The following is a 26,516-nucleotide window of genomic DNA, read 5'->3' as shown; positions in this document are numbered from 1 at the left end:
AAAAGATTTCCCACGACGTGAAGATAGTTGCAGACGAGATTTCGTGTTGGAAGGAGCCAACAAGCCTTGGCTACGACAAAAGTGTGTTTTTCATTAAAATGGCGCTGGATGGACCTGGGGGCCTCAGCTCTGTGTTAGGAGGAAGAGGGGTCTCTCAGCACTTTAGAGAGCCCTCAGGATGCCAGCCAGCACCCCCAGAAGCTGCAGAATCCGGGTTCAAAGGAGGTGCAAAACGCAGTTGATGCAGCACAACAAAAGAAGGTCCCACGCCGCCGGAGAACAACTCAGTGAGTTGAGCATCGCTGGGTTGAGTGCTGGGAACCTAGGCCAGGCTGTGCACGAAGGAATCTTGCAAAGAGTGCACAGAGGCCTCAAGAGGCGAAGAAGACACAATACACAGGGGTACCGTCTTTCTCGAGGAAGGTAAGGTCTTACGTCCTCCAAATTGCATCAGCAGGACCTCAGGACAGTCTATGTCGATGATGTCCACCCTCTGTGTCCTTAGGAGCAAGATCGTTGCCGTGAGAGGAGTCCCAGGGTACCGGTCGTCGCCTTGGAAGGTGCCTTATTCCAGCAGGGGAGTGACTCCGTCACTCCACGGGAGATTTCTTCGGTTCTTCTGGTGCAGGATGAAGACAGGGAGTCCCCAGAGCATGCACACCATGGAAACTGTTGCAGTTGCTGACTTGGAGCTGAGGTTGCTGAAGAAAAGTGTCTCTTGTAGACACTTTGTTGCAGTTACAGCGTTTCTTGGAGCAGGCTGCGGTTGATCCGAGGTCAGACAAGTCTGAAGTTGTTGCAGAGGATTCCTGAAGGAAACTTGCAAGCAGAATCTGAAGAAAACCCACAGGCGAGACCCTAAATAGTCCTGAGAGGTGGATTGGCTACCTTATCAGGTATGGACTTATCAGGAGGGGTCTCTGATGTCACCTGCTGGCACTGGCCACTCAAAGCCCTCCAGAGTGCCCCCACACCTTGCAAAGCAAGATGGCTGAGGTCTGGGACACTGGAGGAGCTCTGGGCACCAGCCAAGGGTTGGTGATGGACAGGGGAGTGGTCACTCCCCTTTATTTTGTCCAGTTTCCCACCAGAGCAGGGGAGAAGAGGTCCCTGAATCGGTATAGACTGGTTTATGCAAGGAGGGCACCATCTGTGCCCTTCAAAGCATTTCCAGAGGCTTGGGAAGGCTACCCCTCCCCAGCCTGTAACACCTATTTCCAAAGGGAGGGGGTGTAACACCCTGCTCTCAGAGGAAATGCTTTGTTCTGCCTTCCTGGGACTGGGCTGCCCAGACCTCAGGAAGGCAGAACCCTGTCTGTGAGGTGGCAGCAGCGGTAGCTGCAGTGCAAGCCTCAGAGAGCTGGTTTCACAGAACTGAGACTCCATGGTGGAGCCCCCAGGATGCATGGAATTGCCTTCCCAATCCCAGATTTGCAATGGGGGGACAATTCCATGATCTAAGACATGTTACATGGCCATATTCGGAGTTGCCATTGTGAAGCTACATATAGGTATTGACCTGTATGTAGTGCACGTGTGTAATGGCATCCCCGCACCCACAAAGTCTGGGGAACTGGCTGTGAACTATGTGGGGACACCTTTGCTAGTGCAAGGGTGCCCTCACACTTAGTAACTTTGCACCTAACCTTCAGCAGGTGAAGGTTAGACATATAGGTGACTTATAAGGTACTTAAGTGCAGTGAATATGGCTGTGAAATAATGTGTGCCTTTTTTCACGCAGGCTGCAAGGGCAGGCCTGTGCAAGAGTTTGTCTGAGCTCCCTATGGGTGGCAAAAGAAAGGCTGCAGCCCATATGGATCTCCTGGAACCCCAATGCCCTGGGTACCTAGGTACCATATACTAGGGACTTATAAGGGGGGTCCAGTATGTCAATTGAAATTGGTAAATGTAGTCACTGGCCTACAGTGACAAATTTAAAAGCAGAGAGAGCATAAGCACTGAGGTTCTGATTAGCAGAGCCTCAGTGACACAGTTAGGCACTACACAGGCATACACATTAGGCCACAAACTATGAGCACTGGGGGCCTGGCTAGCAGGATCCCAGTGAGACAGGCAAAACACACTGACATATAGGTTTTTATCTATGAGCACTGGGGTCCTGGCTAGCAGGATCCCAGTGACAAAGTAAAAACACACTGACACACACCCACAAACAGGCCAAAAGTAGGGGTAACCATGCTAGAAAGAGGCTACTTTCTCACAGTCAGATGGTTAGGAAGTATATGTTTGTATCTTCAGGGGCCATATCAGGTTGGTAGAGTATCCTTGTCATCACTTTTGTACACTTGTGCTCGGTGCAGACCAGACTGTGTACCAGTTCAATAATCAACTTGCAAACTATGTAGTTTAGTAGATTTGTTATCATTAGAGCAGTACGGAAAAAATGGGATGGGTGGTTGTTTGTTATTATGAATTAGCAGGTTAGCACTGATGTGCTTGCCACCCAATTTTGTTGACCTCTAGGAGTTTGGTGAATTAGAAGATATTGCGTGCAATTTCTTCCTGCTTTTCACCTTCCCGAATGCTACTCTGTTTCCCTCTTTTTGAGTGTGCAGGTTTTATTATCTCTGAATTTCATCCAGAGAGATATTATTGACACTACACTGTCAGTATTTCATAGTTGCAAATTTCTAATGTTAGCCCTTAGAATGAGGAGTAACAACGGAAATCAGTTTGCACACCAATTTCAACATATTTTCCCTCATTTCAGGCAATCTCTCTATTCGCATTTAACCAAAAAATGCGAAGCGAGAAAGTACATATCTTTGGGATTACCTAGTGATCTTGTGATCCCAGTTCAGCTCTAAACACCTGTTTATGGCAGAACCGAGTTTTATTCATAACTTTTAATGAGGGATCATGGGGTTCATTATGGAGGAAAGTACTGCCCACAGGCTGGTGGTACTTTTCTACATATTATGACATTGGCGGTTTGGCTGAAGCCACACCGCCAATGTACCACACTGACCGCCACGGAGGTAACAACCGCAGGGCTGGAGACTTCACTGTCCAGCCCTGCGGCCGTCACTTGCCCGACTACGGGATTATGACCCCACCTACCGCCATGGTTTTCGTGGCATCCTTACCGCCACGAAAACCATGGCAGTAGGCACTATCAGTGACAGGGAATCCCTTTTCTGTAACTGATAGGGGTCTTCCCCGCCCCTCCCCTCCCTTGGTTCCCCCCAACCCTCCTTCCATTCCAGACCCTCCCACCCCCTGAACGTCCCTTCCTTCACACACGCATACACACACCCATACCAACATACATCCATTCACCCACCCACACACACTTACATACATACACGCATACACGCCTTCACACAACTCAACATACACACACTCACACTTCCTTACATGCACACACAAACAGCACGAAACACACACCCGCATACACGCACGCACAGACATACACCCCCCACGCACACACACACAACACCCCCCTCCTCTGTTGGAGCACCCGACTTACCTGTAGTCAGGGGGTCCTCTGGCAGGAGACAGGACGGGGCTCTGCTGCCAGCAGCAGCATCCGCAAGCAGAACACTGCCGGGCCGTATTAATGTTATAATACGGCCGCGGCGGTCTACTGGCGTGGCGCAGCTGCTGGCAGCAGCCCCACCTTACCGCCATCCACCGGCATGGCCTCAGACGGATTTCCGCCATCCCTCTGGTGGGAATCCGGCTGTGGTCATAATACGGTGGACTGCTGGTAGCCGCGGAGATGGTGTTTTGGAGGCCATCGCCGCTGCAGTAGGCGGTTGTTACCTCCAATGTTATAATGACGCCTATATGTCTTGAGAGAAGAAAAGCTGAAGTTGAATTGCCAGGTGCCACAAGCCTTTCTTTGAGTTTTTAATACTGCCACAAACTCGGAAAACCAAGCAGTTTTCCTTGACCCCGGTGAATATATACTTGGATTACAGAAATGGAAGCTCACCAAGTTAGGAAGTGGTCCATTTAGTTAAAAAAGTGAACATGTCCCAACTAATGGAAACGACAGTGATCATTGCGTCCACTGTGTTTACAGTCTCAAGAGTCACTTCAAAGACTGTTAGAGAACATACTTTTTATTTTTACTGTGATGTTTTTACTTTAATTTTTGTCTGGGTTCAGTTTTTCTGTACTGTCTAATGTAACTCTTTTACAATTTATCGTTGTGACATCTTTCTGAATTTTCTGTGAGTTGCCTTTTTTATAGGAGAATTGTTAAGCAACTTTTCAAAAAGACAAATCTCTTGTGAAGTTAATCCATGCACCTCTGTTTATTTTTTAGGTGCGTACATTATGGCATGACCCCAAGAATGTTGGCTGGAAGGATTACACGGCCTACAGATGGCACCTGACTCACAGGCCTAAAACTGGTTTGATTAGGTGAGAGACAGTTTATTACACATGAAATAATGTTTATATCTGACCTTTATGGCAACAGCTACTGTACATTAATGTTTATTGTGCAGTTTTTTAAAAACAGACTAACCATGCCACACTCAGGCATGAAAGTACGTTTTGATGCAGTACAATGCAGCACTAAAGGCAACCACTCCCATAGACAGCAAGACAGATAGATTGGTCAAGATGGTGTGGACAGAAAGCAGAAAACTCCCAAAAGTTAAATTTCCCATTTAAAATGCCATATGATTTTTTCCACGATTACCGTAACAGTGCACGGCAGAATTAAACCGAATTCAGTGTTAAGAGGTGTAAATTAATCCCTTTTCAAGTTCTGTTGTCAATTCATTAAGTAGATTTTAAGAAATTTGAAAAAAAAAAGTTTGTCTTGACTTAATGGTTGTGTTTTGTAGTGTTGGGATCCAAAATTGAATCTGAGTGGTAGAGAGGCTGATAGGTATAAAATTATGTTGCACACCATAAATGATTAAATTAAGCCAAGCGGTTCATCAAAAACCTCAGCACTCCATCTGTCATCCTTTTGAGTTGCTAAAGTTGCCCTAAGTGGGAAGGGTATGCCCAGACGTGGGTCCCTTGCATACCGTGCCCCTAGATTCAAGCTAGCCTGGCTGATGAAGGGTGATACCCTGAAACCGGTCCCAGGATACTTGTTTCCGGTCCAGGGAGGACCTGGCTTGGCCCTTCGGGCTGGACTGTTCCCATGAGAAACAGGATCAAGACTGATTTGCATATGGCTGGGTCCAAACTGGGGTGGCATGGTGATCAAAAGAACGATGGATTTAACCCAGATCTGTGACTGGGGATGGGTGTTTGCATTGTTCAGCACTCCGACTATCATCCCTTTGTGTTGCTAGCGGTTCATCAGCCTGTTTTTCATGTTTTGGAATTGGTATGCATGTTTTCAAAAAGTCCTTTTACGATTTGGATAACAAAGAAGCTCATGGCATTTCAGGAAAAACAAAACAACGATATATAAAGACAAGATAAGAGACATTGGACACAGGACTTTACTGTGCCCAGGACATATTGGACAGTACTGTGAATAAGTCACTTCTTATGCCTATGGATTATAATTATTGTGTACTATGGGCTATTGTATGGCCAATGTTAATGCCTTTGGCAGGTACATGATCATGACACCTGTGGACCTCAGGTACTGAAGGCAAGGATGTAGATCACATGAGTTGTAAGAAGACAATGCCTTATGTTCACTGGCCACACCCGGAGATTCTGTGTAGTTGGTATGCAATAGGAATTACTGGGCATGGTCAAACATCAGACCTCTTACCTAGTCCACCATGTACTTAGCTGTAAGTAATGCCAAGTAGGTACAAGTGGAATGGTTGCTGGGGACATGGCATGTAAAGGTAGCACAAATTGCTCAGTGATTGAGGACACATGCTGTGCCACAAAAGCACTTTGAACCAGTTATTGAGCAAAGGCTGTGGCAAAAGATCATGACTTGTGTCTTCAGTTGTGTGGCTACTGTACCACCTACAAAGTCATTTCTCAAAGTAAACGTGGAAATCAAAGACCCCTGTAGTTTCATTTCAATTGGAAGCATAAAATCAAACATTCTAAATGCTGTAGTAAGGCTGCCATATTACATATAGCATCAGTACCACCATGAAAATCTTTTCACAGACTAAAAATATGGAAATGAAAGACTCCTGTAGTTACATATGGTACAGTTCAATTCAAAACATAAACTCAAACACATTAAATGCAGTTGTAAGGCTGTCATATTACTGTCATTGTCTATATGTCCTCATGTGTGACCTAAAGAACAGAAAGGCTACTATAGTTGTAAATGTTTTTAAATAATATTTTCAGAGACATGGCGATTAGTTTAATGCCACAGTGCTACTATTAACAATTAAAGGTCCCTTCTTAAATGGCATTAATGGTATTGTCTGCTGCAGTTACCCAAACAAACATTAAGGCCCTCATTACAACCCTGGCGGTCAGTGATAAAGTGGCAGTAATACCGCCAACAGGCCGGCGGTAAAAAAAATAGAATCATGACCACGGCAGAAACCGCCAACACAGACAGTCACTTAAACACTCCCACCGCCACAGCGGTAGCAACAGCACCGCAGCGGTAACCGCCAACAGCCAGGAGGAAGACAAAGTACCGCCCACAGTATTACGAAACACCAATCCGCCACTTTTTCCGGGGCGGTACCAACGCCATCAAAAGCACGGGAGAAACAGTACACAGAAGGGAAACAACTCACCTCTGGACACCCAGGGAACAACCACGACGCCATGGAGCCCGAACTACAGGTATTACCCATGCTGGTCTACCTCATCCTACAACAGGAATACCAACACCGACAAAGACGACCGCGGTGAGTTCCGCCCCTAGCACACAGGGGTGGAGGAGGAAAAAGAGAGTGACACACACACGCAACACCCCAACCCCCACCCCCAACACTATACACACAAACAGATGCAGTAACATTACATATCCACCCCGTACCCCTCAGGAATAATGCAAGGACAAAGGGAAGTGATTGAAGTGAATGTAATAAGATCAAAATCCTGAAAAACTTCCCCAAATTATATACAGTATTCACTGATATACAAATGGAGGGACACTGCCAAGTCCATAATGTCTGTGGGCTACAGGGCCATATCACATAGGCCAAGGCCCCACTTGACTCCTGCCTCAATACGGAGAGAACACTGCTGGGGCATCAGGTCGAAAATACGCAGGCACCTCAGGGGGATAGGGAATGGGGGGGACTTCAGCCGGAAGATGGTACAACACCACTGGTCCTGGAGGGGGCTACATGCCCTGTGCAATGTCCCGGGGAGTGCAAAGCCACAGTCTCTCAAGTGGGTGGTTTGCTCACTGCTTGGCCCTGGGGAGTGCAAAGCCACAATCTCTCAAGTAGGTGGTTTGCTCACTGCTTGATCTTGGGGAGTGCAAAGCCACAGTCTCTCTAGTGGGTGGTTTGCCCACTGCTTGGTCCTGGGGAGTGCAAAGCCAGTCTCTCAAGTGGGTGGTTTGACCACTGCTTGGTGCTGGGGAATGCAAAGCCACAGTCTCTCTAGTGGGTGGCTTCTTCCACTGGTTCTGGAGGGGGCCTTGTGCCCAGTGTGCTTCATCCTGGCAAGGCGAGGGTGAGTGGATGCCTTTTTCCACTGGTTCTGGAGAGGGATCTGTGCCAAGTGATGCAGATGTTGGGGAGTGCAAGGTCACAGTCTCTCACCTGGTCGTCAGACCCACGAGATTTGCAGTGGGCAGGATGCATGACACTTCATGGGGGCTGGACTACAGTCCATCCGGCGGCGGCAATGGCTGCACAGTGGTGGCAGTGCCGATGTTGGTGGCAGTGCTGTCAGTGGTGGGGGGAAGCTCCAGCCCTTCGCTTGCAGCCTCGGACGGCTGCCCACTGGAGCTGCTGCTGCTGTCAGTGATGCTTGTGGCGGTGCTGGTGGCTGTGCTGTCAGTGGTGGGGGGAGGCTCCAGCCCTTCCCCTGCAGCCTCGGACGGCTGCCCACTGGAGCTGCTGCTGCTACCAGTGATGCTTGTGGCAGTGCTGGTGATGGTGCTCTCAGCGGTGGGGGGAGGCTCCATCCCTTCCCCTTCAGCATCGGACGGCGGCCCACTGAGGCTGCTGCTGCTGCCAGTGATGCTTGTGGCAGTGCTGGTGACGGGGCTGTCAGTGGTGGGGGGAGGCTCCAGCCCTTCCCCTGCAGCCTCAAATGGCTGAAGTGCCATGGTTGGTGTTGTGGGCTCAGATTCAGCTCCAGCACCAGGCCTACTATCCTTCCTGCCTACAGTGGCCGGCCCTTTGTCCTTGGCCTTGGCAGCTGGGGGTCCCTTCTTGCCCTTGGCAGCTGGTGGTCCCTCCTTGCCCTTGGCAGCTGGTTGTCCCACCTTGCCCTTGGTAGCTGGTGGTCCCTCCTTGCCCTTGGCAGCTGGTGGTCCCTCCTTGCCCTTGGCAGCTGGTGGTCCCTCCTTGGCAGCTGGTGGTCCCTCCTTGCCCTTGGCAGCTGGTGGTCCCTACTTGCCCTTGGCAGCTGGTGTAGGCACACTGGCAGTGCTGACGGCGGTGTCTCCTTGGAGCCTCTCACACCAGCAGTAGCTGCCGAAACTACATTGGCCGTGGACTGGGTGGCTGAGGTGCTAGCCTGGGTTCTGACCACCCTGGCCCGAAGTGAAGGACAGGAAGGAGAGGGGCAGGGAAGAGGTCAATGGTGGAGACGAAAAGCTTCTTAGGGACACTGGGGCAGGAAGAGGGTGAAGGTTTTGGGGTGGAGGAAGAGGGAGTGGTGGTTGGAGGTGTCTGTTGTGTTTGGGTGCAGGTGCAGGTGCATGGGCTGGATGCTGTTGTGAGGTGGATGGCTGTTGGGTGTCTGAGTGCTTGCGTTTGTGTACTTTGGGAGGAGGGGGCACAGACACAGTGAGAGAAGACACAGGGGACGTGTGCATGGATGTGGGGGTGGTGACTGCTAGTGAGGGGTGTGTAGTGATAGGCGTGATGGTGATGGAGGTAGTGGATGAGGATGTAGTGCATGCAGGTGTGAGTGGAGACGCTACTGGGAGGGAGGTAGACGACAAGGCGGAGGGGGACACAGTGGAGTCAGTGGATGTGGCATGTCTGTATCTGGATGGTGTTTGTGTGAGTTCCTGTGTGATGATGTGTGGTGCTTGTGTTTGCCTGAGCCACTCCTGTGTGTTGTCTTGGGTGCATGCTGGTCTGATGGTGTGCCTGAGATAGGTTGGGGTTGAGGGGAATGGGACTGGATAGAGGAAGTTGGAGTGGGGAGGCTAGAGACAGGAACAATGGCTGCCTTCAGGGAGGAGGCCAGAGCCTGGAATGATCTCTGTTGGGCCGCCACGTCGTAGTGAATACCCTCCAGGAATGCATTTGTTTGTTGCAAATGCCCTGCCAGCCCCGGGATGGCATTAACTATGGTTGACTGCCCAACAGAGATGGATCGCAGGAGGTCAATAGACTTCTCACTCAGGGCAGCAGGGCTGACTGGGGCAGGGCCTGAGGTGCCTGGAGCGGAGGAGATGCCCACCCTCCTGGGTGAACAGGCACGGGAAACACGCTGAGGGGCTGCTGAGAGAGCAGTGCTGGTACGGGGGTGGCGGCTGTACCTGTAGTTGGGGTGGCCACAGAGGTGTCCGCCACCACCAGGGAACTTCCATCAGAGACGGTATGACTGTCAGAACTGTCCCCTCCAGTCACCGCAGTGGTGCTGCCCTCGCCCTCCGTCCCACTGGTACCCACACCATCGGTGGATTCGGCCTCATGGGCCAGGTGAGATGCAGCTCCCTCCGTCGCCGATGCCTCTACTCCTCCGCCAGATGATGCCAATGCACATAAGGACAGGGTGACAAAACAAAAAGGGGGGAAGATACAGAGTATACACTTGGTCAATGCCAGCTACAGCACCACAGTTGGCGTACACAACACACAGGGAACAGCCCAATGCACTAGGCAATGCACTGCCAGTCACAATGCTAGTCACCAGGACATAGAGAATAATGCCTAACGCCAATAGCAGCATTCCTGAGACCCACTGATCCCTGCCCAGTAGTGGATGCCCACTAGCATGTTTGGGGGTTGAGTGCTACAGACCTTGCCCAACATGGAACCTACCCTGCAATGTCCGACTTGGCCTAGGGGCACCCACATGCCCACATCCCCAGTGCCATCCCCAGCTCGGCCTCCGCTGTCTTCATTGCCCAGCGTCTCAGGTCCTCCCACCATTTGCGACAGTGGGTGCACCGCCTACCGTAGACCCGCAGGGTCCGCACATCCTTGGCGATGGCAAGCCATGTACCCTTTTTCTGATGGCCGCTGACCTGCAGAAAAGAGAACATATAAGAAGAGATCAGTCATACCGTCCGGCCTGTTACACCCATGGGCCACCATATCCCTCCCATCCCCTTACACACATACATTGACCACCTGTAGGAGGCTGGCCTCGTTTGTAGTGGGTACCTTGGGTACTTACACCTTACACCAGGTCCAGTTATCCCTTGTTAGTGAATGTAGTAGTGTTATATCAGCTTAGGCTGTTAGAGGTACCTATAGCAGAGCAGCTTAGACTGAAGTAGGAGACATGCAAAGCTCATGCAATACCACTTATAGTTACACATTACTTATACACAAGTGAAGACAATACTCAGTGTTATCAAAAATAAAAATATTTACTTGGGTGACAAAGTACCAAAAATATTTTAGAGACAATACTCCTTCTGAAGGTAAGTATTATACACTATATATACACTAGACACCAAAATTAGACAAGTAAATAGTAATAGAACAATGCAAACAGTAGGAAATCCTATAGAATGCAATGGGAGAAAATAGGTCTAGGGGCAACACAAACCATACACTGAAAGAGTGGAATGTGAATCACGAATTCCCTCCTAGACAAGTGTAGTGTGTGCAGAATCGCTGGGATAGTAAGAATACATTAAAGGTAAGTAAATTACTCCACCCCAGAGCGCATAAAAGTAGGAGTAAAGTACTGCAAGTTTGCTTAGTACACACTACACCTCGTTTTTGGGATTTTGCAGCAGCCAACCAAGTTTGCAAAGAACAACTTTGGATTATGGGACCTGAAGACCTGCAAAGGCAGGGGACCAAGTCCAGTAGTCGAAAGAAGTTCCAGGAAAGACAGGAGCCCCTGCCAACCCAGAAGAGGGGTGCAAAAGAAGAGTCCCTGGTTAGTCGAAGGCTGCAGGAATGCACCCTAGGAAGATGCCAGCGGGTTCCTGCATGATGCAAAAGATGTTCTACGGCGTGAAGATTGTTGCAGATGAGATTTCGTGTCGGAAGTCGCCAACAAGCCTTGGCTACGACAAAAGTGCATTTTTCATCAAAATGGCGCTGGATGGACCCAAGAGGGGCCTGGGGGCCTCAACTCTGTGTGTGGAGGAAGAGGGAGCTCTCAGCACTTTAGAGAGCCCTCAGGATGCCAGTCAGCACCCCCAGAAGCCTCAGGATCTGGGTTCAAAGGAGGTGCAAAACACAGTTGATGCAGCACAACAAAAGAAGGTCCCACCCCGCCGGAGAACAACTCAGCGAGTTGAGCATTGCACGGTGGAGTGTTGGGGTCCTAGGCCAGGCTGTGCATGAAATAACTTTGCAAAGAATGCACAGAGGTCTCAGGAGGCGAAGAAGACACAATACACAGAGGTACTGTCATTCTAGGAGAAGGCAAGGTCTTACCTCTTCCAAATTTCGGCAGCAGGACCTCCGGACAGCCTAAGTCTATGATGTCCACCCTCTTTGTCCTTAGGAGCTCGCCCGTCATTGTGAGAGGAGTTCCTGGGTACAAGTCGTCGTCTTGGAAGGTGCCTGCTTGGAGCAGGGGTGACTCCATCACTCTACGAGAGATTTCTTCGGTTCTTCTGGTGCAGGATGAAGACAGGGAGTCCCCAGAGCGTGCACACTGTGGACACTGTTGCAGTTGCTGACTTGGAGCTGAGGTTGCTGAAGAAAATTGTCTCTTGTAGACACTTTGTTGCAGTTACAGCGTTTCTTGGAGCAGGCTGCAGTTGATCCAAGGTCATAAGAGTCTGAAGTTGTTGCAGAGCATTCCTGAAGGAAACTTGCAAGCAGAATCTAAAGAGAACCCACAGGAGAGACGCTAAATAGCCCTGAGAGGGGGATTGGCTACCTTCTCAGCAAAGGACCTATCAGGAGGGGTCTCTGATGTCATCTGCTGGCACTGGCCACTTTGCAAAGCAAGATGTCTGAAGTCCGGGACACTGGACGAGCTCTGGGAACCACCCCTGGGGTGGTGATGGACAGGGGAGTGGTCACTCCCCTTTCCTTTGTCCAGTTTCCTGCCAGAGCAGGGAGGAAGGGGTCCCTGAACCAGTATAGACTGGTTTATGCAAGGAGGGCACCATCGGTGCCCTTCAAAGCATTTCCAGAGACTGGGGAAGGCTACCCCTCCCCAGCCTGTAACACCTATTCCCAAAGGTAGAGGGTGTAACACCCTGCTCTCAGAGGAAATGCTTTGTTCTGCCTTCTTGGGACTTGGCTGTCCAGACCCCAGGAGGTCAGAACCCTGTCTGTGAGGTGGCAGCAGCTGTAGCTGCAGTACAAGCCTCAGAGAGCTGGTTTGCCAGTACTGGGGGTCCATGGTGGAGCCCCCAGGATGCATGGAATTGGCTACCCAATACCAGATTTGGAATGGGGGGACAATTCCATGATCTTAGACATGTTACATGGCCATATTCTGGGTTACCATTGTGAAGCTACATATAGGTATTGACCTATATGTAGTGCACACGTGTATGGCGTCCCTCCACTCACAAGGTTGGGGAAAATGGCCCTGAACTATGTGGGGGCACCTTTGCTAGTGCAGGGGTGCCCTCACACTTAGTAACTTTGCACATAACCTTCAGCAAGTGAAGGTTAGACATATAGGTGACTTAAGTTACTTAAGTGCAGTGGAAATGCTGTGAAATAGCGTGTGCACTATTTCTCGCAGACTGCAATGGCAGTCCTGTGTAAGGGTTTGTCTGAGCTCCCTATGGGTGGCAAAAGAAATGCTGCAGCCCATATAGATATCCTGAAACCCCAGTCCCTGGGTACCTAGGCACCATATACTAGGGACTTATAAGGGGGGGTCCAGTATGCCAATTGAAATTGGTAAATGAAGTCACTGGCCTACAGTTACAAATTTAAAAGTAGAGAGCGCATAAGCACTGAGGTTCTGGTTAGCAGAGCCTCAGTGACACAGTTAGGCACCACACAGGCATACATATTAGGCCTGAAACTATGAGCACTAGGGTCCTGGCTAGCAGGATCCCAGTGACTCAGTAAAAACACATTGACACACACTCACAAACAGGCAAAAAGTGGGGGTAACCATGCTAGAAAGAGGCTACTTTCCTACACCACCATACATGCAGCACTCTGCACAGGATCCCTCAACCACCCCTCCCTTACATGAGGCCTTCACACACAGCACTCCATGCATTCATGCCCCATGCATCGTGCACACAGTGTACACACCTATTGGTCTGGAGGCCCATAAAGCAATCGGTACTGGGGTAGGACCCCATCCACCAGTCTCTCCAACTCCATAGCGGTGAAGGCAGGGACCCATTCCCCAGAGACTTGAGCCATGGTCGCTTCCAGACACAGGTGACAGCAGCACGTGCAGTGTAGGTCCTCTCCTGTTGAAGGTGAAGTTGCAAGTGAGTGAACAGAAAATGGCTGTCACGTCTGCGGTGGTGTGGAGATTGTTTGAGTCATCACTCTAACTGATCATCTCAGTAATGTTTTCAGATATACCTCAGGTCCCAGTATTAAAGGTGAAAAACCTAACTGCATCCTTCCTTTTCATCCAACAGGCAGTTGAGTCCGCCCTGGTGGCATTGTCCTACCAGGGTGGGGAGAGGTTGCAGAGGATGAAGAATGATACTATTAGTGTGTAAGGCTTCTTCTTCAAACAGTAATGACTTGCTAACCTGCCCCGACAGGATTATTAGGTTACCCACACAGGGCTGAGATTTATACCACTCAGTAATGGATGAAGTCTTTGAGTTTTGTGTGCGATTGTACCCTTTTGTGTTTATGTAATTGTGTAGATGACCTTCTTCATCCTTTTTACAATGTTGTATTTATTCATTATCCTTTCAAGTATGCTCACCAGCTGGTTCCATGACCAGGAATTCCTGGCTATGTGGGTAGAGAGTGAGGATCATCTTCTGGTCATACAATTTTTGACTAGCGTGAAGGTTAGCATTTACCTTGTGCTTCTAATGCATTATCTCCCAATGTTGTTGAAGACACAACCCACAATTTAAAATATATAGGACCTCACATTACATTTCTAGTCTTCATTCACCAACATTAACAGTCTACGGTTGAAGTATTAGTTCTCTAGCAACACCTAACAAGTAAAAAAAGTAAAAAAACAAGCACAGTGAGCCAGATGTAGCAAAGAGATTGCGCCTCGCAAATAGCGAAAGTCGCCGTTTGCGAGGCGCAAATGCCTCTTTCCTATGTAGAAATGCATTTTGCGAATCGGATCCGACTCGCAAAATGCATTTCCGACTCGCAAATAGGAAGGGGTGTTCCCTTCCTATTTGCGACTCGCAATGCTATGCAATTCCATTTGCGACTGCGAAAGCGGTCGCAAATCGAATCGCAGTTACCATCCACTTGAAGTGGATGGTAACCCAGTCGTGACTGGACAAAAAAATATTTTTTCAGAGCAGGCAGTGGTCCAAGGGACCACTACCTGCCCTGAAAAAATCCGAAACAAAAGGTTTTTTTTTTTTTTCAAAGTGCAGCTCGTTTCCTTTAAGGAAAACGGGCTGCACTTAGAAAAAAAAAACTGCTTTAATTAAAAAGCATTCACGGACATGGTGGTCTGCTGTCTCCAGCAGGCCACCATCCCCGTGAGTGCCCCTACTCGCAATGGGGTCGCAAACTGCGACCCACCTCATTAATATTAATGAGGTGGGTCTTTGCGACCCCATTGCGAGTTGCAGAAGGTGTCTGAGACACCTTTCTGCATTCCAAATTGCGACTTGCAATTTGCGAGTCGCAGGGACTCGCAAATTGCAAGTCGCAGTTTGGAGTTTTGGTACATCTGGCCCAGTATGAGGTTGTCTATGGTATGATGCGAAAAAAAATGTGGCTGATCCTACACCTTAAGAGGCTTACAGGCTAATGACATAAGATTTCTCCCTCAATCAAAAATCTCATTGGCATTTAAAAGGGGTAACAATGCCCACACCTGGTAGTTTTGGTAAGATCTGTAGGTAATTTTCATTCTGAGTATCTCTGTACATTAAGGAATGGAAATATTGGTTATGATTTTTAGGTTGTTTCGTGGCATGTTGGTGTCTCCTAAACCTGTTGAGCACAGCCTTCTGAGAACCCTGCTCCTTTGTCACTCTGTTCACCAACTAAATATCTGTTGTAACTGCAAATAGTTTAGGGTGAGCAATCTGTGAGTAAGGCAAATATTTCTCTAGCATCATAAGACAAGTATTAAAAAGTTGCTCAACTATCGAAATGTCGAAAAACCAATCACATTCGCCTCATCACCCTTTACAGTTAGAATGTTATGCGAATACTATTGGGAGTCATTCATACCTATGACTACATGATAACATTGATAAAACTAGTATTTTTGTTTTAGGACTTGCTTTCCTTATAAGCAGAGTGCAAGTTAAAGGACCATCATTTCTCAGAAAATTGGCCATGGATTGCTCTTTGGGGGCAATGCAGAAGGTTCAGTATGCTTTAAAATGTCAGCTCAAGTTGTATCAATGCCCTTCCACTATCATCAACATTTTGACAGCTTAGCTATACTTTCTAGGTTTATTCTAAAGGATGCCCATGTCCCAATATACCTTTGATAAGTCATTAAATAAGAGTTGGCCAAGGATTTTTTGCAAGCTCTAACTTAGGGTTCACAAAGTTTCCCCAGTCCACTGTCAAGTGATTGTGACAATTTTAACACAGTAGCAAACAGCACTGTATTGGAATAGGTTTTGGAAATTCCAAGATGGCCAACAAAGATGCAAACCTTCTCCCATTGTTCCATAGTCCACTAATGCTGCAATCTATGTTTTTTTACATATTTGGAGCTGAACTTATCCCTCTGGTCCCCTGATCTGCCCTTTGGTCAGAATGTGGTAGTCCTTTCCTCTTATGCCTCTCTTATCTTTTTTACTTGAAGATGGGTTTGCAACCATTTTTTAGGACCCCACACTGGGAAAATTGTGTTTGGGACAAAAGTCAGTGAATCAATTCAGATTGCCATTGCATACAGAGGCACCTTTTGAGCCCATAACAGGAAAAAATATTTTTTAATATAAATTCTATCTGTGAACTATACCGTTTATGAATTTTTTCCAAACCTAATAGTTCAGATATACAAAATTCTAACCATTTGAGGCTGGCCTGGCCCCTTTTCAGAACATAAACATCTCATACACTACTGAACAGTGAAAAATTGAAAAATGATATACATGTTCTCGAAGGGAGGGAAGCATGCACCTGTTCTATAAGGAAGCGAACCTTGCATTGCTGCTACCCCTCCTGGACCTGTTCCTTGTGAGCGAGAGAGAGAGAGATAGAGACACACATTTCTATTGCAACTCGAGTTCTTCCTTTACTGAGAGGAAGGTTTTGCAAATTGCTGTTGTTTTTGTACCTCCTCTGTTTGATGGCACCTTGTGCTACTTCTACTCCTCCTACTACATGCCCAGTAGATACTTTTTGTGCTAGGGATGCGGCCAATGTCATGATGTATTTGTGGTATATTTTAGTGATGTTTCTAAAAAACATTTAACTTTACAAAAGCCAGAAACAATGAACAATTATGTAGTCTGAGTAAGGTTCATCTTTCTGCTGGCTTTGTTTTAAATCAGTTCAGTAGTTTTTTGATGCAAATAAAGAAATACCTCAGAAAATTATAAATGCAAGTACCTACATTTGCATCACCACCAATAAGGCCCTCGCATACACACACTCTTGACCAACTTCGTGAGGGTGCAAGTTAAGGTTACTTTAGGGCATGAGTTACAGTTACGCAAGATAATTATAAGTAGTGAATTCAAGTGGTTTTATTAGTTTAGAAGGATATGTTTCAGCTGACATTTTTACCTATCTATAACGGCCATTTAACCTTTGTTTATTCATTACATTTTTAAGGTTTTTTTTCAATGCAAAAAAAGATAGTATTACCAAATCTAGCTATAATGTCACTTTAACATCTGTTTTTTCAGTGAATTTATAGGGTTTTTTAAATGTAAAGTAATATTTTCTTACCACAAGTAATACTGAACCCACCCACTCATGGCCTTTGGCCATACACAGCGTGAGGTTGGTTGACGCCAGGCCCTGTGCCTAACACACTGCATACAGCCAACCCCCTGGCACGCACTGACTTTGCCCGTACAGGTTGTGAGGTTGTCTGCAGAGCTTGGCAATTGGCGTTGACTCCCAGGCACAGTAAGGGGTTGTGCGTAAGGTCTGGCACCCAAAACCCTGTCATTTTAAGCAAAGAAGACCTACTGACTTTGTCAAAGAGTCCGAATGCCAAAATATAAAACGAGAACCTATTGGCTTCATGAAGGGAGTCAACATAGGTGAAGCTGACCTATACATCTATATCATTAACTCACATAGTGCAGTGTTTAATGAAAAAGCCATCAACATATCTTTCAGTCTTTCTTTTAACAGTTTTAGCCCACAATGCCTAAAAACAACAGCAAGAGGTCCCTGTACTCCAGCTAGAAGTGCTTTAAAAATATGGTAAGCTCTGCTGCATGTATTTAATGCCCCAGTAGGCACTGTATTTTAATGTTGGTGGGGGCTGCTGCACTTCCTGCAGCCCCACACAAATAAAAAAAAAATGCTAGGTGGTATCACTGCCCCTTCTAAAGGCTTTACAAGGATCTGAGAAATGTAAATAAGAAGCCCTCACAGGGCATTATTGGGCTCCTGCCACTCACATATTATTTAGGCATGGTGCTTTTGTTAATTCTTCGGTGTCCCGGTGCCCACCAGGGACACCCACATCTTAATTCATTTTGTTGGGGGCCACAGGGTGAGCCTCAAAGCCACTGCTACCCTGGGCATCTTTTGGCTTATTTTTTTTAAATAGTTGTAGGGTACCCCGGTGCCCAGCTGTGGCACTCCACAGCACTTTTTATGGTAGGTGCTTTGGCAGGGATACTATGGTGCCTCTGGGTTGGTGTCCCTGGGACCTTGTCCAAATGCACACCCCTGGGTTGGAGTCCCTGGGGTCATAGTATGGCTCAGCTAGAGGAGTGCATTGCCACTCCGCTCAATTTCTAACTCAGTCCCAAGGGGCTGGGGTCCCTGAATCCTGGAGGACTGTAAGAGGAGACCACATTCCCCCTTTCCTGTATTCTAGACATCGGCCCAGGGGAAAGGGTACCCAGGGGGTGAAGGATGCTCAGGGAGGGGGGCTGTGCATCCAACCCTTTTAATTTACAGATTGCCCCAGTACATGGGGTTCACGGGGCCTCAAGGAGGCTCAGGAAGAGGGACTGCATTCCTCCCTCCACTATAAAATATACAGTGCCACCCCCTGGTCTCTACTCCACTCCATCGTTTTTTAATGTGTTTTATTGATTTTAAAACAAGCATCATATTACACAAGAGAAAATACCTAGATAGCAGTTTGAAGGGAGGTATAGGTTTCACATCAATCATTGGAGATGACTGTGTTTCAATTCCAGTTGTCTTTTATCTGGACTGCTGCATTGCACCAATACAATGTCACTCTCCTTTCAGTCATCAAAAGTGCTATTGATACTTAATGCGGTTCCCACCTGTCAGTTGTTTAAAGTAGCTCAATAGAGCCATCTCTAGGTTTAGTAGCAGTTTGTTACCCAGCATAGATGATAATGCAAGAAATATTTCCTGGCAGTACTGGAAAATGCAAGCACAAGTCTTAGCAAAATGGAAAAACTGCCCCATCTGCTCCGCATTACTATCAAAGGTGGGGTCTACAAGAGTCCATCCAATGTTGCCTAATAGGTGCATAATAAGCTTGGTGTAGGAACTCCAACTGGATAAGCTTGTGTCTGTGATTGGTCAATATTAATTAGGTTTGCATGTACCAGTATTTCCACTTCGCAGGCGTTAATTCAATTCCCACATTTCTTTCCCATTTTATGTGGCAATGCAATCACCTTTCGAAGCTCCCAAAACATCGAATAGAGCCTTGAGGCTCACCTAGTAGCATCTGGTACTTTGATTATCTGCGTCAGTTGGGGCTCCTTCTACAGCCCTTCAGGGAACACTGGTAGTTTCTCCCGGACTGTAATGCTTATCCTTATGTACATACAAGTAGAGAGGTGTGTCTGGTCACTATGATGCTCGAACTGCTCAAGTGACATAAAAATCCTATCATTATACTATCATTTCTACTACTACTAGTATATATAATACTATCATTTCTGTCAGTCCTGCAACTGCCATACATTGGCTTGGTATGTTTCGTCTTGGGGAACAGGGGGATATTGGTAAGTTGCAGGAGAGTAAAGAATCTGAAACCCATCCTTTTGACGTAATGTCCGCCAGTCCCAGCAAGAGGTAGCAGCAGTGAAAATCTCAGTTCTACGATGAGGGAGGTAGAAGAGACTCCAAGGGAATGCCATCAGTTTGTTCCCTATCTGGAGTAAGGTAGGACAGCCTCCTGTTGGGGATGTACCAGCACCTCATGTAGTGTTCCTACACCATCATATTGTATGTCTAGATGTCAAATCTGCGTCTCTCAGAAGGTAAGGCTATGATCTCCAGTTTAATTCTGGATTGTGTATTAGCCCTGATAAGTCTAATAAGAAGTGTTCTCAGGGTCCTCAAGTAATCTTTATTTAAAATCATGGGAATATTAAACAGATATAGAAAACAGGTGAGGATTATCATTTTCAAAAGTGCCATGCAGCTCACTAAGGACAATGGCAGTTTGATATAAGTGCTTAACTGGTGTGCCAACTTGATAATGGGTGGGCCAAAATTCAACCTTATTAATTTGTCTTTGTCCCTGTGTATGGTTATTACCTATATTTGATAGAGTCTTTTACCCAGTGGATTGGAAGTTCTAGGTCTGGTGCCTCTGTCATCATTCAATAGAAATACTTCTGCCTTATCTAAACTAATCTGGGGTGTTATCGCCATATACCAGGTCCAGGTATCCCCTATTAGTGAGGTGTAGTCAGTGTCTAAGAAGCCAGACTCTGTAGAGGTAGCTGTGGATGAGCAGCCACAACTTAACTAGGAGACATGCAAAGCTTATGCAGTACCACTTATAGTCACACAGCACTTACAAACATGAAAGAACCACACAGTGTTAACAAAAATAAAGGTACTTTATTATAGTAACACAAATACTAAAATACTTTATAGGCAATACTCTACTAGCAGGTGAGTAAGCACACTATTATATACACATTAGTAATTAGGGATGACAGTGAAATACCAGTAAACAATGGAGACCCTAGGGGGAGACAAAACCATATACTAAAAAAATGGAATGCAAAAGGCAGACACCCAGCCAGGTAAGTGGAATCTGTAGAGGGGAGCTAGTTGAACTAGGACCCCCAAAAGGTAAGTACCAGAGTGCCCCCCAGTGACCAGGAGCAAAGAGGTAAGTACCGGAATTTTCCCAAACCAACTTGTAAACTTTATAAAATGACTGTGCAAGACCTAAGCAAGACTGGAAGAAACAGAAGATGGATCCTGACAGGAGAGGACCTGCAAATGAAGGGGACCAAGTCCAGTTCCAGTTGGAGTGTCCGGTAGGGGCAGGAGCCACTACCCACCCTTCTGGAGATGTACAACCAGGTCTACGGTGAAGACAAGGAGTTGGCTATGCAGCACAGGAGCAGGAGAAGAGTTCCAGGAGTGATGCAGTCGATGTCCCATGTTGAAGGAAGAGTTGCAGTCCATCAGTGGTGTAGAAAAACCGCCAACAAGCCTTGGCAAAGGTAAGAGTTGCAGAAGAAGAGTTGCAGAATTGCTGGGGACCAGGAAGGTCTGAGGGAATTCAACCCAAGGAGGGGAGTCCCAGGCAACCCTCATTAGTGAGAAGAGCCAGAAGTCGAGGATGCATCCCCACAGGCAACTCACAGGTGGCAGACACAGGAGTTGCTGTGAGGCCCACTCAGCACACTTGGAGAGGAGTCCCACATCGCTGGAGCACCAGGCAGGAGACTGTGCTTTTCAGGAAAGAGTGCTATAGGCCGGGGCTTAATGGAGCCTGAAGATCCCTTGGAAGAAGAGCCAACAAGCCTTGGTAGCTGCAAGAGTAGCAGTGCACAGGGGTAATCTCCTGCAAGGGGAGACAAAGACTCACCACCTCCCAAGTTGAACAGCTGGTAGAGGGGACCAAGGAGACGACTTCAGACTACCACCTGTGTTGCAGGATCCATGCAGAGCTGCAGGAGAGAGGATCCATATGGCTGGTCGTCAATGCACTTGGTGCCTGCGGATGCAGGGGAGTGACTCCTTAACTCCAGGGGAGACTCCTTCTTGCTTCCTAGTGCAGACTGCCACCCTCAGAGGATGCACAGCTGGAGAAATGTTGCAGTTGGTGAAGGAGCTGGAGAAACAATGTTGCAGAGTGGAGTAGTTGCAGGAGTTGCAGATTGTAGGTTCCTGTGAAGTCAAGTTGCAGTTCCAGTTGCAAGAAGTCAAAGTAGACGTTGCAGAGCAGTCCTGCTGGAATCTTGCACATCGAATCTGAGTACCCACCCAAGAGGGAGACCCTATATAGCTCTAATAGGGGGATTGTTCACCTAGCAGGGTGACCACCTATCAGGAGGGGCTGTGACCTCACCTGCCTGACCTGGCCACTCAGATGCTCCCAGGAGCCTCTGCCCATCTTGGATTCAAGATGGCAGAATCAAGTGGCCGCCTGGAGGAGCTCTGGGCACCACCCCTGGGGTGGTGATGGACAGGGGAGTGGTAAATTCCATTTTCCACTGTCCAGTTTCATGCAGAAGGAGGGACCAGGAGTCCCTGGACTGGTGCAAACTGGTTTATGCAAGCAGGGCACAAAATGTGCCCTTCAAAGCATACCAGTGGCTTGGGGAGGCTACTCCAAGCCATGTAACACCTATTTCCAAAGGGAGAGGGTATTTCTTCCCTCTCCCAAAGGAAATCCTTTGTTCTGCCTTCCTGGGCGTGAGCTGTTCAAGCAGCAGGAGGGCAGAAACCTGTCTGTAGGATGGCAGCAGCAGGGGCTGCCCGGGAAAACCCTGCAAACTGGTAGGGGCAAATCTGAGTTCCTCTAAGGAGCCCCCCAGAGTGCATGGAACTGTACATCCAGTACTGGCAGCAGATACCAAACATGCCTAGGTTCAAAGTTACCCTTATGTAGCTGGACATAGATAGTGACCTATGTCAGTACATGGGTAAAATGGCTTCTCCCCACTCACCAAGTCCAGAAAAATGGAGCTGGAGTTTGTGGGGGTACTTCTACTCATGCAGGGGTGCCCTCACACACAGGCACCTGCATCCTGCCCTCTGGGATAGGAGAGCCTGCCATAGGGGTGACGTATAGTGACCTGGTGCAGTGACCTGTAGTGAAAGTGTGCATGCACCTTTTCACGCTAGCTGCAATGGCAGGCCTGCAGACATTTTGCATGGGCCCCCATGGGTGGCATAATACATGCTGCAGACCATGGGGAACCCCTGGTGCCCCAGTGCCCTGGGTACCTATGTACCATGTACTGGGGTCTTATATGGGGGCAGCACTATGCCAATTGTGCAGTGTGTAAGGTCAGTAACAACCAAATTTAGAGGGAAAGAGGACAGTCACTGGGGTCCTTGTTAGCAGGTTCCAAGTGAACACAGTCAAAAAACATACTGACAGCAGGCAAAAAAACTCCAACACTCACACATTAGGGAGCTAGATTCTCTGCCAAGTGGTGAATGAACAGGAGAATGCCTTCTGCGTACATAGGTAGTAATATGCTGCTTTAGTGGAATTGCTTTCCTCTGTTCGGGTGACACTCCTGAAGTTCCTGGGCCAGGTGGGCCATAGCTAGTATAAATAATAGGGGTAGGGGACAGTGGACAGGCTTACCATGTACATTGGGTTACTATAAAAAATAATTGTGAGATTAGTCTATCAGTCCTCGCCCTAGGTATTAGTTTTGAATAAGGAAGTTGCATTAGAGCAATGAACTGGTGTGAAATGCTGAACCATCTCAGCACCACTATCTAGAATGAGCATTCTAAGAAATCAAAGACCTTCTCTGCATCCAGGAAGGCAGCTGCTGCCCTAGACTAAGGTAAGCTGATGAGGCAGGAAAAATATTGTCATAAGATTTATTGCAGTGGATCTATGTGGGACAGATCTGGGCTGAACTGGAAAAACGATATTTCTATCAATAAGGATAGTTGATTGGCTATGATTTTGGCCAAAATCTTACTGTCCATATTTAATTTGGATACTAGGGAGTATGAGGCACATCTGCCTGTCATAGGAAGGACAGTGATAATTGGCTTTTGATTTGTCTGAGGCACCAAATCCTCTTTCAATGCCTCTTTGTAGGCTTGCAATAGATAGGGAGCTAGTAGCTTCTTGAAGGTTTTGTAGAACTCCAAAGTGAAACCATCTGACCATGGTATGTTTAGCCTGGTTGCCAGCCATGTTGTCTATAGCTCTGGTGACTTCATATAAAGTAATTTGATCATTCTAAAGAACAGTATTGGTCTGTTTTCCAACCACACCAGGGCCATCTGATCGAAGTATCCCTCTGTCAGATCTGCAAGAATATCAATACGTGATCTGCAGAGGACTTTATGGTGCACACTAAAGGCCCCCAAAATGTCTTCACTAGAGGTTTGTTCTCTTGCCTCATGTGTCACGACCCCGAGAATGTGATTGCGATGTTGAACTTTCTTTAACAGCGTGGCCAAGGTACGTCCTGGTTGCCCTCCCTCCCCCTATCATCAAGCATGTGAATATTTTCCTAGGTAAGCAATTTCCCTATCCGCCAGTTCCCTGTATTTATGCAGCAGATGTGGAGGGCTGCTGGGTGGAGTGGCTACTGGAAGTGGCCCGCTGCTGTGCTAAGTCCTCCTGCATGATGTTGGCCATGTCACCCAGCACTCCTACAGTGGAGGCCATGTTGGCATTTATGCCCTGCAACTGCTGCATGACCTCCTGGTGGTGTACCCCCTGCAGCTGCTGGTGATCACCTGACTCATCCTGTCCTGGGATTGTTGGTATGCCCCAGGACATTTATAAGTGTCTCCTGGGCAGTCGGTTTCCGGGGCTTGTCCTCCTTCTGGAACACAGCTGTCCTCTGAGTGTCCCTGGCCTCTTGTGCCTGTGTCCCCTGAACGGTGTGCCCACTGACACCAGGACCCTCATTGTCTGCCCTGTGTGGTATGGACTCGGGTTCCTGTACAGGTGGGCACACTACTGATTGACGTGTCCTGGGGACAGAGGTGTGGGGGCATTGGGTGGCTGCTGTGGTGTTAGATTCAAGGGGGGGGGGCCCTGTGGTGGACTGGCTGTCAGTGGAGTAGCCGACTGACCAGTGGTCCCAGATGGGCCAAAGAGTCCATCCCGATCCAGAGCTCCTGAATTGCTGTCATCACTGAGGGCATCTTCTGGTGGGGGACTGGGTGGCCGTGGCACCTCCTCGCCGCTGACATTGGCTGGGGCACCTGTGGGAATGTAAGTGATGTATTATGGTACATGTCAGTGACATATTCTGCTTTTCTAGTTTTCCCTATGTTATTGCTGTTGGCCTCTCAACTTGGGTTGTGTATGGTGATAGATTGTAGGATTGTTAGTTCTCCATGCTGTGTATGTATTGGTGGTGGGTGTGCATGCAGAGCTGGAAAGGATGTGCATGCAGTGGGTATGGCATGCAGGGCTTGGCATTTAGGTTTGGTAATTGGGATGATGCACCGTGTGGGATGGAGTGGGGTGATGGGAGTAAAGGTGAGAGGGCGTGGTGGCATGCAGGCATGGGAGGGTGATTAGTAGTAAATGTTGACTCACCAGTGTCCAGTCCTCCGACTACTCCAGTGAGTCCCTCATGATGCAGGATTGCCAAGACTTGCTCCTCCCATGCTGTCAGCTGTGGGGAAGGAGGTGGGGGTCCACCGCCAGTCCTCCTGATGGTGACCTGGTGCCTTGCTGCAATGGAACACACCTTCCCCTGTAGGTCATTCCCCCTCTTTCTTATGTCGTCCCTTGTACGTGGATGTTGTTGCACGCCGTTCACCCTGTCCAGGATTCTCCGCCATAGCTCCATCTTCCTGGCAATGAATATCTGCTGTACCTGTACTCCAAACAGCTGTGGCTCTATCCTGAATATTTCCTCTACCATGACCTGCAACTCCTCATCAGTGAAACGACGGTGCCAACACAGGTGTTCTGTGGAGTGTTGTGCAGAGTGAATTGTGTGAAGCGGTTGGGTGTGTGGTGTGTGACAGATGAATGGGTATTTGTGATATGTGTGTGCAGTTCTCTCTGGGATTGGCATGGCAAAGTGTAGCAGTCTTCTCATGTTTGCAAATGATTGTGGGTGATGTGGGGGTGTATTTTATAGTGCTGTTGGTGGGTGGGTGGGGTGTGTGTTTTTGTGTCAGGTGTGGGTTTATGGTTCTGGACACTATTGTCTTGTTTTGTTTTTGAGTGGCCATATCTGCCTTGGCGGTGTGCACCGCCAATGGTGTACCGCTGTTGAATGTCCGCTGTGGTAGGTCATTATTTGAAGGGTGTTGTTTTGGTGGCGTAACGTTATGGGTGTAGTACCGACAATTTATCACATTCAGTAGGTGTGTGGGTTTGTGGTTGTGGCTGTTTTCTGTCAGTTTTGTGTGTGTGTGTCATAATCTGGCAGATGGATGTTCACCTCTGCGGCAGTATGTTGGTAGCAGTCACCGCAGCAGTATTCGGTTTTTATCACCAATGTCATAATGAGGGCCCATAAGTCTCAATTCTTTTTCTTGGCTTGATGATCTAAAATACGTCTTTTAACTGGCAGTTTAGTACTACCCACATATTGCAAATTGCACGAACATTCCAATAGATAAACCGCAAAGTCCGAAGTACAGGAGATCAATTTGGAAATCTTTTTCATTTTACCTGTGTGTAATCTGTAGGAATCTGTATTTGTGCTATATTTACATGCTTTGCATGATCCACATTTCACAAATCCCTTTGGGACTTTAACCATGTGCAAGCCATGACAGTTTCTTTCAAAGGATTAGAATGCTCAAAGCCACCCTACCTGTCTGCGGTGGCCTGAGAAGAGCCATTCATTCAGCCTTCATCACCCCTAACTTGGTGCGCCCCATAATGCCCTGGGGGGGTGATAGCTCCCCTATTGTTTCCAACAAATGTTGTAGGGGCTGCAGGGACTATAGCAGCTCCCCAGGAAGGTGAATACAACTTTTCTCATGTTTCTGGGGACAGTGAATAGATGAAGCCCAGGCAGGCTCTCTTTAGTTTCAAAGCACTCCTAGAGGTGGATGCTATGTCTGTATTTTATTTGGCCTGAAAGACTCAGACATATATTATTTTGATTTCTAGTGTTTTATTCAAAGTATTTCATTGACAGTGAT

At 47.8% G+C, this 26,516-nt stretch overlaps 1 protein-coding gene across 2 annotated transcripts in view; it reads left to right on the top strand.

The window, feature by feature from the left end:
- The window catches only part of THBS2 (thrombospondin 2), a 542,122-nt gene that overhangs the window by 299,856 nt on the left and 215,750 nt on the right, over positions 1-26,516 (top strand). For both annotated transcript variants that reach the window (XM_069234978.1, XM_069234977.1), the window contains exon 20: positions 4,295-4,392. In XM_069234978.1, the coding sequence (XP_069091079.1) occupies positions 4,295-4,392 (98 nt within the window). The remainder of the gene's footprint in view (positions 1-4,294; positions 4,393-26,516) is intronic.

Source organism: Pleurodeles waltl, chromosome 5 (assembly GCF_031143425.1).
Source record: "Pleurodeles waltl isolate 20211129_DDA chromosome 5, aPleWal1.hap1.20221129, whole genome shotgun sequence".
NCBI classification, from domain to species: Eukaryota; Metazoa; Chordata; class Amphibia; order Caudata; family Salamandridae; genus Pleurodeles; species Pleurodeles waltl.
This window is presented reverse-complemented; position numbering and strand designations above follow the sequence as displayed.